At 45.2% G+C, this 17825-nt stretch overlaps 1 protein-coding gene across 3 annotated transcripts in view; it reads right to left on the bottom strand.

Moving 5' to 3' along the window:
• lmx1ba (LIM homeobox transcription factor 1, beta a) overlaps nt 1-16053 on the bottom strand; it is a 48318-nt gene extending 32265 nt beyond the window's left edge. For all 3 annotated transcript variants that reach the window (XM_042059207.1, XM_042059209.1, XM_042059208.1), the window contains exons 1-2: nt 15343-16053; nt 14549-14735 (exon numbers count right to left, since the gene is read on the bottom strand). In XM_042059207.1, the coding sequence (XP_041915141.1) occupies nt 14549-14735; nt 15343-15481 (326 nt within the window). In that variant the 5' untranslated portion in view covers nt 15482-16053. The remainder of the gene's footprint in view (nt 1-14548; nt 14736-15342) is intronic.
• Between the last annotated feature and the right edge of the window lie 1772 nt (nt 16054-17825).

The raw sequence follows: 17825 nt of genomic DNA, 5'->3' as shown, positions 1-17825 counted from the left end.
GTCACTGTCATTTCTCAGGCTTTTTCTAGTACAATAGCAATGGTTCATTCTCCCAACAAACTGGGCACAAGAGGTGAATGTGTGGGTGGCTTGGTGTTAGAATTTCTCACGCATGTACTTACTTAATAGGCTACTGCCAACACACACCCAAATAAACAGACACACACACACACACACACACCTATATATCCAATTTGAGATGTGACAAGACAATATGGTATCTTGTGGTCACACTCTTGCTCTAAAACCTCAGGCAGGGAGCATTGGGCTCGACTCACAGGTCTGTGCCGTATAGTCACCACAAACACACACACACACACACACACACACACACACACACACACACACACACACACACACACACACACACACACACACACAGGGATAGACACACAGATGCATGCACACACATGCAAACACACAGGCATCCCAAAGTGAGTAATACACACATGGTGTAAATTCACAAACAAACACACCCTCAATGACAAAGCGCCATACGCACACATTACACAGCCTGGACAGAAGGCATGGCATGCCGTGACACGATATTCATTGAACATAAATAGGATAAAATGACATAAAAATAACATAAAAAATACTTGTTGACTCTAAAACGGCCAAAGCAACAGCACAAACAATCCATAAACATGGTGAGTCTTTCCTGGGGATTTGCAAAACATCGTAGTATCATCTCTGCTGCTAATCTTAGGAAGTGATGAGAAGTCCTATGACTGTCAAACCTTTAAATGATGCCCACTACATTTCTATGGATAGTAATCGTTCCCGTAAATTCAGACTTCTCAGACAGTTGTGACTGCTTTCAATAGTTCTGGGTGAAGTCATCAATCAGTGAGCAGCTATGATGCCCTGCGACAAACATCTCAATTCGATGTGCAATGTTTTCTCAGACATCCAAGTCTGCATGTACACTGCAAACAGTCCCAGCACTGGGACCCAGTCTATAAATTACAACAGGGCCAAAGGAAAATATTTGGGGAGACACGACACAAGGAAGCAATCGGATACTGGATAAGCAAAAAAACAATAACAAAAGGAAATTGAATTATCCGTCTCGGGGAGCAAAGTTCAGCCGCGCTGTTGGGCTCGTTGTTGTGCTCATGCGTCGGGAAAAGGACACTCGCTCGGCGGGAACCCCTGTCAAAGCAAACTCGGATTCCGTGTACCTGACAAAGATGGCCGCTTGCCCTGCCATGTACGGCATGCGAGTGGCCTCTAACTCTACAAACAGGACAAGGGCCAGACATGAGTGGGGCTGAATGGCTTTCTAGAGGCTGAGGGGAGACCTTCACTTTGACAGATGATTTTGACGGTGGCTGATGTTGGTCATGCAGTTGACCTAGGCCATCTGTGGGCCATTTTAAGGCCTCTTCTTTCTCTCTCTCTCTCTCTCTCTCTGTGTGTCTCATCCCCTCTTTCTTTCCCTCTCTGTCTTTCTCTGTGTCCCCCCTCTCTCACTTGGAGGCCAGGGTCCTGTCTCCAGACCAGTCCAACATGCCTCTGGGCATGCAGTTCAGGGGGAGCCCATCACTGGGGGATGTCTCTGTGTGTGTGTGTGTGTGTGTGTGTGTGGGGGGGGGGGGGGACTGTGTGTGTGTGTGACAGTGTGTGTGTGTGACAGTGTGTGTGTGTGAGGTGGGGGAGTATGGTCCGTGAGTGATGGGGAGCACAGAGGCGCCGGGCTCAGCAGCAGGCCAGAGCACACCTCTGCCCCCCCTTGCCCACACCCGCCCCCTCTGCCCGCCTCAAAGCTGCACTGCCACTCCTGCTGAGAGCAGAACGCTAGAGCAAGGCTCGGGTTACGCCACACGGCCTGAGGGGTGTCCGTATCGCACACACACACACTCTCTCACACACACACACACACACACACACGTGGACCAACTCCACCAGTCCTCAGTGCTTCCTACTGCAGATCTGACAAAACCAACCAAAACCCATCAAATACACACACACACACACACACACACAACACACACACACACACACACACACACACACACACACACAGTGAGTGCGGTCGACATCAGACGGGCAGCTCTTCACCATAGGGGTAAAGAGGAGGGAGGGGCTGTGGAGGGCTTTGGCAAGACAGACTGCTTCCCCATGCTGAGGGATCAGGGCCTGGGACAGCAGGGGGCGCAGCCAAGAGTTATCCCAAACACTAACACACTAACACACACACACACTTACACACACACACACACACACACACCCACACACACTTACACACACACACTAACACACACACTAACACATGCACACACTTATACACACACACACACACACACACTAACACACACACTAACACACACACACACACACTAACACACACTAACACACACACACACTTACACAAACACACACTAACACACTAACACACACATACACACTAACACACTAATACACTACCACACACACACACACACACACACACACACACACACACACTAACAGACCAACACTAACATACCAACACACACACACACACTAACACACTAACACACACACACACACACACACACTAACAGACCAACACTAACATACCAACACACACACACACACACACACTAACACACACACACTAACACACACACACACACACTAACACAAACACACACACACACTAACACACACACACACACACACACACACACACACACACACACAAACACACTAACACACTCACACACACACTAACAGACCAACACTAACATACTAGAACACACACACACTAACACACTAACACACACACACACAGACACTAACAGACCAACACTAACATACCAACACACACACACACACACACTAACACACTAACACACCACACACACACTAACAGACCAACACTAACATACCAACACACACACACACACACACTAACACACACACACACACACTAACACAAACACACACACACACTAACACACACACACACACACACACACACACACACACACACACACACACACACACACACACACACAAACACACAAACACACACACACACACTAACAGACCAACACTAACATACTAGAACACAAACACACACTAACACACCAACACTAACACACTTACACACACACACACACACACACCACACACACACACACACACACACACACACACACACACACACACACACAAACAATCAAAGATAAGCACACACATACAGTCATGCATTCACAGACATACCCATACACAGAGATTCAAGTAGCTTCTGAAAAGATGTAACTTTAGTGTGGTTTAGTGGAGCAAAAAGTTTTAAATCACTTCCTCCAATTCCACATATCCTGTAATGCTGTATAAAATGATGCAAGATCTAATGTTTAACTAACCAAACAAGATCTAATTGTTAACTATGTTTGAGCGGGGATTAGAAAGGCAGTGCAATGAAAATGATTCAGTCAATAAACAAACAGTCTCAAATCAAGCACAGGGAGTTGTGTCCTCCCAGACTGAGGCAAAGGCGGAGAAGAGGAGGAGAGGTGAAACGAGTGTTGCGGTTTCTCTGGGGGCGGTAATCTGTTTGATCCCATGCAAACTCCGCCGCCCCATCCACCTGCCACAGGGCGCGTGTGGAGGAGGCCTATGACTCAGCACGGGCGGAGGCGTCTTTTCACATGGGCCGCTCAAAATGCAAAATATGTGGTTTCAGGCAAGGGAAGGCCTAACACTGAGTGTGTTAGGCCTTCCCTGGCCTGAAACCACATACCCCCACGAGTAACCCCATCTCCCTTAACCCCCATCCACCCCTAAGGCAGGAGACGGTGCCTCCTCATGCAGGGTGGAGGGACAGGAGGGTGTAGAGGCAGCACCATCCAAAAAAAAGACAGAAGACAGAGGGAAGAAGAAAGTCAACATGCTTTCTCCAGCACGTACCAGTTTCCGCGCACAACCGCCAAATCTCGCAGCGCGGGGCTAGGTGGCTATTTATGAGTGCGCGAGGGGTGGGAGAGACGCACCCTGCCTCAACCCCCGGCAGCTGGTGCCGGCCAAATCCCCGCCATGGAGGGAGGAGGAGGAGAGAGGAGGCGAGGAAGGGAAAAAGGTGTACTGAGGTCACCGGGAAGAGAGGGAGGAGGAGGAGAGAGGAGGAGCGCAGGAGAAGAGAAGATCGGTATTTTATCAGCACCTAAATCCTTCAGCAGACTAAGCCCCGTGATCATAATTCTCAGTCTTACTTGAAGAGAAGAGGGGGGCCTTACGTTATGACCGCCTCTGAATTTACAGTTCCAAAGACGCACAGACAGCGTCGAATCCTTCCCTTGGCTTAAATCAGCCAAAATGGTGAGAAGGGATTTGTTTTTGAGGTTGCTTTGTGGGTCCGAGGCCAAATAGGGGGATTTGTAGCTGTGACAGACACAACACAACTCATTTTAGGATCTTTGATCTCTGAGCAGGACTGCCAGCTTCAGACCAATCCACAGTTATAATAAGCAACACCAATTTTGAGATTAAACAAACACAACAAGGGTACATGTTCGTTCTAAATCTGAACACTCTTTTGTAAGTAATTAATTTTTTCAGATTGGGTGTGGTGACATACTAACATTTTTGAAAAGGCCTCTGGATCTCTGTGGCCATAAAATGGTCAACGTTCTCCAAATATGTAGTCTTTGCACTACGCATGTGTGTGTGTGTGTGTGTGTGTGTGTGTGTGTGTGTGTGTGTGTGTGTGTGTGTGTGAGTGAGAGCTGTTCCATCAGGCAGTGGTTGGGGAAGCAGCCGAGCCGTCTAAATGGCACACTCTCAGCTGTCATCACCAGGGGCACTGTTTAATCCGAAAGGCAGTCACACAGCCACACACACACACACACACACACACACACACACACACACACACACACACACACACACACACACACACACACACACACACACCTCAAACCCCAAAAGCCTCAGCCCACAGCCCCACTCCCGCTAGCTCTGCCAAATGTTCCTCTCACTTCTCTCGGCTTGTTTTGCAGACTCCTCTGGGTGAGGGAACCTCGTCCACAAATCATGTAGGGAAGGGAGGGCACCAAGCAGGCATATGCTTGCGTGTGTCTGTGTGTGTGTAAGGGAGAGTGTGAGTTAGTGTGTGTGGGGGGATGGGCTGGGGCTGGGTGTGTATGTGTGTGTGTGTGTGTGTGGGGGGGGGGGGGGGTGTGACTGAAGAGGCTCGTGAGGCGATGAAACCCTATCTGCAAAGTTTTCGCTGTGGGTTATTTTTCTTGCCAGGCGAGTGGTCTGCGATCAGCTGCGGTCCCTAAACAGAGGGGAGGTTGAAGGGGCTCTCGCTGCTCGCCGTGTTGTTTCTTCACGTTTACCCAGAGTGCTTTTCTTCCCCCTCCTCTCCTCCCGCACCGCCTCGCTCGATGGGTGGGTGGACCTGAGGATGAGTGGGGTGTGCGGGGGGAAAGTGAAGGTGGAGGTGGGACAGGGGTGGAGGTGTATTTAAAAGTTCCAGACAGCCTGCTGGGCCGCGGGTGCTGAATTTACTCCCGGATGTGCGGGCCGGGGGCTCTTGCCTTTGATAGATGGAGAGCGCCCTAGATCTTCTGGTTTCTAATAAAAACGGAGCTGTTCATTTTTACAATGTGACACCACTCTTGCCTCCTCATTTAGGGATGAGTTATGATCCACTGGGAGGGGGTGAGGTGGGATGGAATGGATGGTTGTAGGAGTTTGGGGGGGGGGGGGGGGGCACAAGATATTTAAAGCGCTTTTGCATTTTCCTCTGATTACGGGAGCTTTCATCACAATGCATCACCTCCCGACTATGATAAGCGTTCTCAGGTCACGCAGTAAAAACTTCCATCAAACCAAACCTCCTCACTCACTGATAACGATTTTAACCCAGCGCCCAAAATCAGTGACCTCTCCAAATGACTTTTTTTCCCCCTTGAACTTCAATGAACGGGTCGGGGGGGGGGGGGGGGGTTGTAAAAGCAAACTACAAGGCGGACTGTTCTGAAATTTCATGGATGGATAAGTATGAAGACCAGGGGGAGGTGGGATTGAGGGGGGTGAGGGGGCAGAATGAGGAGCGGTGTGTGTTTGTGTGTGTGTGTGTGTGTGTGTGTGTGTGTGTGTGTGTGTGTGGGGGGGGGGGGGTTAACAGTGTGACTGAAGGTGGCAAAGAAGAGGGCGCCACCAGCCAAAGCTCCAAGGACCACCTGCTACCTCCACATTAGTTCTGACTGAGAGGAGGTCAATGATGGGGAGGGGGAGTGAGGGGTGATATGGGGAGAGGAGGGGGTGGGGTGGGGGGTTTGTGGAAGACTGGATGGGGGTAATGAGATTTGTCTCAGCCCATCTGATCCTTTGCCCTCACAGACTTCCAAAACAGTCAGACAAGTAAATAAACCCCAACACACACACACAAACACACACACACACACACACACACACAGCACTCCCACCTCCCCTCCAAGCCGATACCACCTCCACCTCCACCTCCAGCACCTCCACCTCCTCCTGTGGAGACTCCCACTGGCTGAAAACAGATTACTGGCTGGGGCGTGTGCACAAAAGGAATGCACGCCACACGCTGGCCGAATATGAACGAGAGAGAGAGAGAGAAGGGGAAGAGAGAGATAGAGAGAGAGAGAAAGAGAGAGAAATAGAATTGGAATCTGTACAGTTTTTCCTCTGAAACACAACTACCCACGGGTTCATGTGGTTCACGAGAGGCCTTGAAACTATCCCACAGCAAAAGTACAAACAACTTTTTTGTAGTTTTTGCTATTCTGTGGCATTGAGTGAAGTCAAATGTTTAAAAACTTTTCTCTTACTCAAACCTGGCTTGTCCTAAAAAATGACATATTTTAAGTGTATGCAAGCCATGCTATACTCTCAAAAATAGTCACTGGTTACTTTCCTTCAAATTCATACTTTTTGTCATCTACCACGTCTTCAGTGAACTGTGACAGTGAGGCAGCATAGGCCTGGAATTTTCTCTTTTAACTTTCTCCTTTTTTAAGAGTTGGCCCTGGTCCACCCCAGACCCCCACCCCCCTCCCCATTCAGCAGGAAAGACCCGAGCTTTCATAACTCTTAACACATAAACGAAGCAAAAAAATAAAAAAAATAAAAAAAATCAAGTCAGGGGAAGAGTGAAGACATGCAAATGTCCAAACAAGGTCCAAAGGAAATCATAAAACAATACAAAAGACAACAGGTTGCCTGCATCTCCCCCACACAGGACATATTCATCACACTCATCTTTGGAGGAGGAGAAGGAGGGGGGGGTGTAAAAGAGAAAAAAGATGGATGCAATATTAGCGAAGCCAGGATCTGAGAGTTGGAGTGGAGGGGTGGGGAAAAAAAGAGAAACTGGCGAGTGAGTAAACTAACTGCAGCCAGCAGCTAACCACCAACTTGGCACTTATTTAAAGCTGCAAACATTAAAAAGGCACTGACACTGAACGATGAAAGGAACCCCTGAGGAATTCTGCCAAATCGATACTCTTGGCAATGGCTAGGCCGAAAGCCTTAAAACGTCGCAGGGGTTGGTTGAGTTTTTTTTTCTGGGGAGGGAAAGGAGGGAGAGAGGGAGGGGGGGAGGAGAGGGGTAGCCTTGCGGTCTCCTGTTTCTGCTCCCTTCCAGAGCCTCCGTAAGATCAGTCTCCTGCTCGCTTGGTCGAGGAGGAGAATTCGGGAGGAGGGGTCCCCCACCCCACCCCATCCTGTTGTGGATTGTTCTTGGGCCTTCTCCTTCTCTTTTCTCTCTTTCTCTCCATTCTTGACATAAATAAGGGGATTAGTGCAGAGGGTTTCCGTCAGCTCTCCAGCGAGCACAAAGTGGGCAGGGGGGGCTTAGTGTCACCATCAGTTGTGTGTGTGTGTGTGTGTGTGTGTGTGTGTGTGTGTGTGTGAGTAGGGAGGGGGGGGGGGTGTTGGTGTCACAGTCTGTGATTAAAGTGCGGATCTGTGTCATCCAGCCAGTGCGGAAACACGGGGGTCTGTGCATTAATCCCATTACGAGATGAAGAGAGCACAAAGGAGGGGTGGGGGGCGTCCCTGGGTGTTCGAACAAGACAGCGGGGGGAGGCATCAGATCTCAAAAGTCACTTTAATAGCCGAGGACTCCATCGCTCGGGGTCTGCCCACAAGGTCCCCCCGCGAGGTTCCGAGACACTGAAGTCATTTTCTGCCTTTGTTGCACGGAAAAACTCCCATTTGATGTATCGTTAGCAGTTAGCATGCTGGGCTAGATGGAGCTCTGCTGTGGACACGGACACTATGAATGTCACATGGACAGAAGGGAGCTGCTATGTCAATACAATGTTGATTCTGTGGGTTGTGAAGCCGAGGTGCCGAGCCGGTGGTTACCCAACCAACCAGTTTTCAGAACACACACCCTGCAGAGAGCCACAGGTGGACTGGCAAGAGACAAGGTGTGTGTGTGTGTGTGTGTGTGTGTGTGTCCGTCCAGAAACCCTCTCATTAGATCACTGAAAGCGTGTGCGCTAGTTAGCATGCACACGAGTGTGTGTCTGTGTGTGTGTGTGTGTGTTTGATAGAGAGTGTGTGAGTGAGTGTGTGTGTGTGTGTGTGCGGGCGTGTGTCTGGGCGCATGCTTGTGTGCGTGGGTTGCGCCGCGGTCCACAGGTAGAGGTTGAATTTGGGGCCCGTGCGTGAAAGCGGGGCCCCAGGTACACAGCACCCGTGTGGCAGCACTTGCCACCCTGGTGTCACCCTCTCCTCACACTGGGGTGCCAGCGGTGGAGGGGGGACCGGGCAGCGTGGACGGCGTGTTTGGACAGGCATTCCAGCCCCAGGGGAGAGGAGGAAGGCAAGGTGAGCGGAGGAGGAGGAAGAGGAGGAAGCTGGAAGCAAGGCAGCCGCGGAGAGAGAGAGAGAGAGAGAGAGAGAGAGGGCTGGAGGGGCTGAGTGTATTTCGCAGTCACACTCCAAACGCCCCTCATGAGGGGACCAGGGTACTCTCGAGTGCGTGTCATATAGATAGATGGAGGGGGGGGGGGTTACCGTGCCAACGCTGACAGCGGTCTACTTGACTATGAGTCAGGAGAGGTTTTTGGAGGACTGCGAGGACCAAAAAAAAAAAGGGACAGGGTACTTTATTTTTCTCCTGAGGGTGGTTGGGTTCAAACTCTCCGTTATAGTTATGTACATTGCATATTGTTGTCATTTTGAGAAATATTATGGAATGTTATTTGGGCACCAAGTCTTCTCTCTGACATGTCAACTCTTCAGTCTCAGCTTGATGTCTGAACTTGCCATCTCTAAAGGTTTACAAACTCAGTCCTTGGCTACTAAGAGACACTATCTGAAGGCAGGCCTCTCAGGGATGAACAATCCCAGTCATCATATTAGAAATTGTAAAAGTATTAGGGAGCAGGGCATTTACAAGTATTCAAAGTGTAAGGAGGGCGATAACTCTCCACACAGCATGCTTAAAGCAGCAGGTAGAGTACTGCTACACATTTGTGTAGTATCAAAACTACCACTTGTTGATACAGCAGAGAAGAGCATGTTCATATATCCACATTCGTACCCCCAGGCAATACAAGGAGATTTCACACACATTTACTTGAGCCGTAAAATCTTGACGCATGATATTTTAAACACTGATATGTCACAGTGCACACAGTGCACTCGCAACCAAATCAAAAAGTGAGTTGAAGTTTGCGCTGGAATGACAGATTGCTTCATCCCATTAGGACACGGATAGAGGACAGAGCGGGATTCGTTGATGAGAAATCCAATACCTCCTCACTGAGCATGCCCAGACGGAGACGGCATAGCAGCGCTCCACTCAGCCAGGGGCCACAGACAAGCTCGAGCAGTCGTTTTTTTCCCAGCATGCAACACATCCACAGGCAGACGGAGCTACATGTCTCACCGCACTAACTGTGCGCATCCTGAACGGCGTTCACCCAGAACTATTATTCACTGGATACTGTGGCAATAAAGACTGCAGCTCATATGATATCTGATATTCCGTTTCCACTATGCTTTATGTTCGCAGTATTAACACGGGATGCTTTTAGTTTTCCCCTCTTTACCACTCCATATTGACCGCATCTGGTGGCTTTTGAAATATAGCTTTTCCATTAGTATCCATGTTTCTTTTTTTCAATTCACCACTTTAAAAACACCGAAAATGCAACACATATACATTTGTGCACAACACATTCACTCATTCAATAAAATGAACCTTAATACGCCATCAGTGACTATTAACATTTAAAATATGACATTTATCCATGCTATGCACTGACAAGTATCTGTTTTGGAACTGTTATCAGCATGTTCCATAAAATGATGCAATTCTGTTAATAGTGACTGACATCATGCGTTCTAGGAGAGGTTAGAAAAGTGCTGCCACAGTGTGGTTGGGTGGATGGCGACAGCGGACCACACGCATCGCAGCCGACTGACCGGCTCGTAGCTTTTACGATCGATCTCATGGACATAGATCATTACCTTAACAAAAATGCTAAATCAGGGAAGAGATATCATTTTGCTCACATGAAACCCCAGACAGCATCATAGTAAAAGCACTCGGCAAAACACACACACACACACACAAAGCACTGAGTTGGCTTTTTTAGTAAATGTCCAAGTCCAAGTAGAGGTTTTGAAAATATGAGGAACTGAAGAAGTTCAGAGGGCTGGCTGACTGGAAGTAGAGGACAGAAATGGTTAGGGGCTGGAGAGAGAGAGAGAGAGAGAGAGAGAAAGAGAGAGAGGGAGAGAGAGAGATGGGATGGGGGGGGGGGGTCTAAGAGGTGAAGAGCGAGTTCATCTTTCCCATAACATTTCTATCAGGCTGATAATTAATTCTTAACTAAGCTTTAATTTACTCTGGATGGAGGGGAATGGGTCTGTTGTCTCTGTAAACTGAGGACTATTTTTCTGTGCTGCAGCAATCTAAACATAGCTGGAAGAGACACTTGTACCAGAGGGAGTTTGGACCCTCATTCCGCCGCAGCTCTGGAATTTCAGCGTTGGGCACAACTATCCAGCCTACTCCTCCTATTATTTTTTGCCTGCCTCTCTCTTTTCTTATTGTTGGTCCCAGGCCACTTCAGAAACGGTTCTTCTTTTCGTATAGTAAAAATCTACTCTGCTACTCTCAGCCCGTGTAATCTGCCGTTGGCGATCTCCAGCTCATGCTGAAACAAGGTTCGCTGAGTGTACTGTCACAAGTGGTCATACTCCCTGTATCACACAAGGCAGCCAGAGACAAACCACAGTAGACGCAGGGACCCCAGAATTCCACTGCAAGGAAGTCTCCCGAAGCGCATTTGAGTTCTCTCTATACACTGAGGACATTTTGAGGTCAAATTGCTTTAAAACTATTTTTTCAAATGTTGCTTCCCGTTTGTATTTCATTATATAAATCTATTCCTTCCTTCCTCTAGAGAACAAAAAGTGCAAGTAAAAGTGCAAAAACCACCAAAAAATAACCTTTAACCTTTACACATCTCTTAACAGTCTAGTAGACAACTAAAACATTCCTTTCCTCAACAACAAAGCCTGCAATCAAAACAGACCTTACACCTTACGTAAATTAAAAAAATACTTTGATACCTAAAAGCCAAACCACAAGAGAGACAGATAGTTGTATGCACACATCTTCAAGATTTACAACTACAAAGTGACACGACAAAAAAGCACCAATTTGGATAGTGCAGCTCCTGTGACATTATCCCATCAGAAATCAAACAAACCAGAAATCAAACAACAAACACCGGTTACATCGTGGAGCAGGAAGTATTTAAAAACATGCCTCTAAATAGGAACCAAAAATGCCACCTGTGACTTAAAAGGTGTTTCCGAGCGCAGATGAAAGCACAGTGAGGGTATGTTTTGATTGATTTACAGTTAGGCTAATAACAGGTTGTGACACATTGTCTGGAGATCTGAGATCGTGCCTGTACACCCGCCTTCACAGTGTGAGCCTCTGTCTCGAGTCTCTGGCAGTTTGTGGCCTGACTAATGTGAGTTAAATGAGAGCCATAAAAGTCAAAATGGGTGTGAATTAGATCTGTAAATAACCCATCATTGTAAATAAATGCAATTTTATAGAACCAAAATAGGAAAGAGAGAGCTAGCAAGTGAAGAGCCGTGGTTGTCGTGGTAAGGTGCCAAGGGTGGGAGAGGTGAAAGAGCTCGCCATGAAGGGTTAAGCATTCACAGACACCCTTGTCTGATTGGCTGAGGCCCAAGAAACTGTCCAACCAGAGGCAAGCTTGGTGGCTCAGTCGTGGCATGTGAGGCCATCCTATGCAATATTTTGAAATGAAGAGATCGAAAGGCTGCAAATGTGCAGGCATAGAGATATGAACATGCTCACCCACACACACACTGTAAAATTGACAGCAGAATGAATTATGCCTATTTAATTATGCCTATTTACCAATAAGCTCATATATCTAAATCAACTTTAATTAATTTTAAATTACATCTAAATTGTTTATGAACTTTTGCAATAAATGACAATACAATTGCAATGATGTTTTCTGGCCAATTTCATTTAATTGTATTCCTAAATATGTATATGTGTATTAAAACATAGCCGTTTGTTCTAAATGTTTGATTTATTTCAGATGATTACTTTGTGTACTTGTGTAAAATGTGGGATTGTCTTTGGGAATCCACATTTAGGTTTCATTCATCTTAAGAGCACACACACACACACATCCAGAGAGAGAGAGAGAGAGAGAGAGAGAGTCTAAAGTTAGTGTTATAAAATATTTACTGTTCAATCTTCCCTTAAGCTAAACATGGCACTAGAATAAAATGGATGGAAAGCGCTCTGGAGCTATTCCAAACCAGGTAAGAGAGCAGAGATAGGCCTACTGAGATAGGCGACAGCGCTGCACCTCCAGCGTTTCTCGGGAGATGGAATGCCGAGCTGCCGCTATGAAATTCCCATTGTTTGGCCAAACTGCTTGCCATCATGTCGGGCGAAGCGGGGTGAAAGGCGGACAGGCCCAGTGATGCGAGCCGATGGATGTCGTCCATTGTCTGTTGCCAGACTTCTAGCAGGGAGCGATAATGTCGCAGTGATTGAAGTAGCGATGTTTAAAGCCCCCAACAAAAAGTCCTTAAAACTTCTTGACAGGCATGAAGAGTGCCCATGCAGAGAGAGGGGGACCAGCGACACCCCACCGTCACACACTGGCCACACTGTCTGTGCCCGGGTCCAAAACACAAACTAGCGCCGAGGAGAGTGCCCACACATAAGTCATGTCTACTAAAATCATCTTACGCTATATTAGAAATGATAATAACCTTACCAAGACAGGATACACACATATACTTAACTTCCACATAAACAACTGCGCGATACGTAGGCCAATTGCAACAGCTCAAGTAGGCTAGTGCAGTGGCTACGAAGGCGCGTGCACAAATTGCAACCACTCATAACCACTCGAACAAAAAACGCACACTTCTAAAGATTATTCAGGAGAATAATGTAGACCATATAAAAAAATGCTATACTGTACTGACTATACATTTAATATATTATTTATAATTTCCTTACTTTTGCGTTAACATTTACCATATTTCAAAGTTGAAAAGAAAGCGATGGTAAGAACGTTATACGTAAATACTAGTGTAAATAATACCAGAACAATAGGCTAGTGTTACTCAATAAAATAGCTTAATAAATGTACTGGTAGCATTATTTTTTTAAACAATAATTAATGTAGATTACTGGATAAATAATAATAATAATAATAATAATAATAATAATAAAATACACAATGTTATACTTTGCGCTGCAATTCTTATTAGCCTATATTTGTCTATATTTCATTATTTGTTAACATTTATGGCTTCATAATGTGACATAGACCATTGAAAATATTTATTCTGTGTGTTTTCCCAGAAATGATTGCTCTTTGGAAAAAAAGGCCTAGCCTACACAAAGCGTCAAATGTATTATTTTATAGTCTACAAAAATTGAGGAAAACAACGAATATATATGTCAAACAAACAATATCCTTGGTAAAGGCCGTATGTCCAATTTTGATGTGAATGTAGGCTATGAGGTATGCGGTTTTAAAATAATAAAAGATCAAAACAATAGCACAGAGACACAATAGTCCGGTTCGAAAAACAAGTGCATTGCAGCAAACTAGGGTCGCTTATAAAACACATTTCTAAATCTGTGGAACTAACTGACCATCCAGTGGTAGTCCTTTATGATATTTATCAACAAATACCATGCTAACGTCTTATACTGGAAACAAGAAATATACGTTCCAGTATCACTCGGCACTAATAACTACACCATGTGTCGCCTGTGATATGGTCATTGATGGAGTTACCTGTTGCGTGTGGACTCATTTAATAATCAAATTCAACGAAACCTGCTGGAACAAAGGTTTCGTTTTGTCTATTTTGTCTATTTGTACCTATTGCACGAGTTTTCTTAAAAACACAAATCATACTATCCAAATAGGCCCAACAGACACCCACACATAGGTCATAAAAGTACCCTGTGTCAGAGAGGCTGAGGCTACAATTCAATAGGTAGGAAAATAGATTGACATGTTCTTACTGTTGGTAGTCCAGTTTGCAGTATAGTTTTCTGTCTCGGTAGTAACAGGTCGTGGTAAGCGGCTGTTGACACACCGCGCATTGCAAACAGTCCTCGTGCCAGGACGAGTCGTTGACGCGCATGAGGAACCGGTCAGAGATGGGCCGCTGACATCCCTCGCAAATCGCTGGATGGTGGCACTCATTACCTACAATAAAGACACAATTTAGCACAACTAAAATGGCTTGAATTAAACAAGTAATACTGACTCCAGGCCACAGGTCAATGACCAACATAAAAATAAATTGTGGTGTCAATTGTTGGAGTAGGCTAAAACATATGATCTGATCATCTGATTGATATATTTTAAATATTTAACAAAACACCTACCCTGGCGAGGAGTCAAAATATCATAACAGAGAGGTGTCTCGACATTATTCAACCCATCCTAACTAACTCGAATGATTGTCTCACTCAAAGGTCAAGCGTCTGTGTGTGTGTGATTGTAGCAAACATGCATGGTTGGCCCAATAAAATAACTAATGCAATTCAAGGTACTCATCAGAACTGAATCCTGAAATGCAATGCTCAATTTTCCCTTGCTATGTGTACCATTCACTTAGCATGATATGTGCATAAAACATAAATGCTCCTGAGGAATTACCAAAACTAAAGTTTAAAATAAATATTCACCTTCACTGACATTATACTCTAAGAATCTGCCATAATTGTTGATCTTTTATGTGATGCAAATGACAGTTTTCAAATATGTAAACAGTTAAACATGCAATTGCAGTATTACATAGCCTACTCACCAAGCATAACTCCCAAACTTGCTGGTCCTGTCCTTATGTGATCTTCTATTTTAATGCCGTCTAGCATCTTAGCACTGGAGGAATGATTCCTCGCTGAGAAAAGCTTCTCCGTTGACCTAAAACTTGTTGCAATGTCCATATGAACTCGACCTGGATATGGGTTACTCTCCTCCAGGTCTTATACGTAAACCTTCGAAAAAATCTCAACAAAGGAGGAAAGCCAAACTGCCCTTAACAAGCTTGACTCAAGAAAGCTTAAACGCGCGGCATTCGCAATTGATCTCAAGAAAATTATATACAATACACCATGTCGGTGCAGCAGAATATATTTGCAAGGGCGAATTAGGCTGTCAGCTATTCGATTAGGTTTGATTTACGGGTCCTCTTAGTTGCCAGACTGTCAGAGGAATATCAGCCCTACGATGAGTTTCCGGAGAGATCCAAAGACTCGAGGTAAAAATGTTCAATCGAAAATGAGCAACACCGTCACGGAAGGTGAATATATCCAGAGATGACAAGCTGAGGAGCTTCGAGAGAGATCTCTGAGATGTAATGTTGTGAGCCGAGTGGGGTGTTTTGAGGAGTTGAAGACCGAGATTGAACTATCTGCTGAGAAACACCCTCCCTCTAACCTACCTCGCGTCACTTTCCTGCGCTTTTTACTGGCTCTTGCAGATGCTTAAGAAGCGCACCGCCTACGAACTGACTAGAGCGAGGAACCCGTCCGGAGGAGACGAGACTGTGCCAAGGAAGGAGGGATTAAGCTAATATTGTATAAAATGTACAGTTAAGGACGGACATACCCTAAACTAGCTATCTTTCAAAGCAATTGCAGAATAAGTTTCAGGAACCACGAGTAAACAAATCATCGTTAGATAGATCTACTCCTTCCTATTATAGAACAACAGAGGCAATGTGAAATATGAAAATATAGCCTACCACTATATTATGCACTACAGTCGCTAAAGGTGCTGTTGACATCACATTCACACGGTGCAGAACTTCTCAAAATAAGGATGTTCAAAGTTATAATTACACCCTATAAAACGTTATTTAAAACAACTTTATTTAGCCAGAAAGGTGTCTATCTACTGATGGCTAGACGGCAGGAACCATTACATTAATTTGGCATTAGCCGATACATTGTAAGCAAACATTATGTCAATCAAAGTTAGGCTATGTTTGCAGTAATTTTGTTCTGCAAGTGCGTTTACTTTATTGGACCCGATCACCTGTTAAATCAGCGACAGAGGAATCTTTCTTTCTGCCGCAATATTCAAACTCAAAGAGCTACATAATGGTCTCGTGCAATAGGCGATTGGTTGTGATTATCGGTCAATGCAGGGACAAACACTTTCTCTCTCTCTCTCTCTCTCTCCTATCTGAGATAGGAGACAGAGAGAGATGCGTCAGAGGTAGCATATATGAAAAGACGTGTGATTAATAAACCTTTAGATAAACGATAGCGGTGCATGTAGAATGAAAGGCCTAATCTTTCGTCCTGCTTTATCTTCTTGAATAATCCTCACTGTGTCTGGAAAGGTAGCCTATGTAAAAAATCATAAGCAGCCGCTTTCTTTGTCTCCCAAATGTGCTAAAATTCATTTGATAGATATACATCACTGAAGAGTAATATCGGGTGCAAACAAAGGGGACTTTATATTTTTTATTACTTTCCTCATTAGGATTCACCACTGTTTTAATTAAGTCAAGGCAGAGAATAGTCATTTACATAAACTTGGCGTTATAGGCTATTCGATTAAAGGCATAGGCCTACAGTTAACTTAAACATTTATCATTAACGTAATGTAATTATATTAACCTAGTATATGTATCATTAACCTTTGTACCTTTAAGTAAAACATTGACCATATTTTTTTTTAGCTTTTATTCGTTCGTAAAAGAAATGTAGGTTAGGCCTTTATTTTCACTTATTATCATGGCCTTGTTAAACACTTGGAGAGGCTGGTTATACACGCATAATAGGCCTATATTATATCAGTGGGTGGCCCTGATTACCGTGCTTGCGCATAATAGCGGTATCGCCAGACAGATCAGATGTTTAAGCTTTCGATTTTGCAGTAATGCTGTGTTTTGGGCTACTTGCTTCTATTTCAGCCTTGTGCCTACATGCGTGCATATGTGCGTGTTTGCGTAATATCATAAGATGTACAGGTTTAAAGTAACTTCATCTGTAGATCAGTACTGTTTGGTTTATTATTATCATTATTATTATTATTATTATTATTATTACTATTATTATGCTATTTTCAGTTGTGGCATAGCCCACAAACTCATTTTCAATCACAATAATTTATGACAAAAGCCACCACAGGTCTTGGTCATGGAGAAAGGACTCTGTATTGTGTAGGTTGGACTAGTCTCTAGTGCAGTAACAACGTGTCTCCCGGGTATCACTTTCTGTGGCCTCCAGGGTCTCTGCAGTGCTTTGCTATCTGAGCGCAGTTTAAGTGGGCTCATTA

Source organism: Alosa sapidissima, chromosome 13 (genome assembly GCF_018492685.1).
Source record: "Alosa sapidissima isolate fAloSap1 chromosome 13, fAloSap1.pri, whole genome shotgun sequence".
Lineage (NCBI taxonomy): Eukaryota > Metazoa > Chordata > Actinopteri > Clupeiformes > Clupeidae > Alosa > Alosa sapidissima.
The sequence above is the reverse complement of the archived record's forward strand: the minus strand, read 5'-3'. Positions and strand labels throughout refer to the sequence as shown.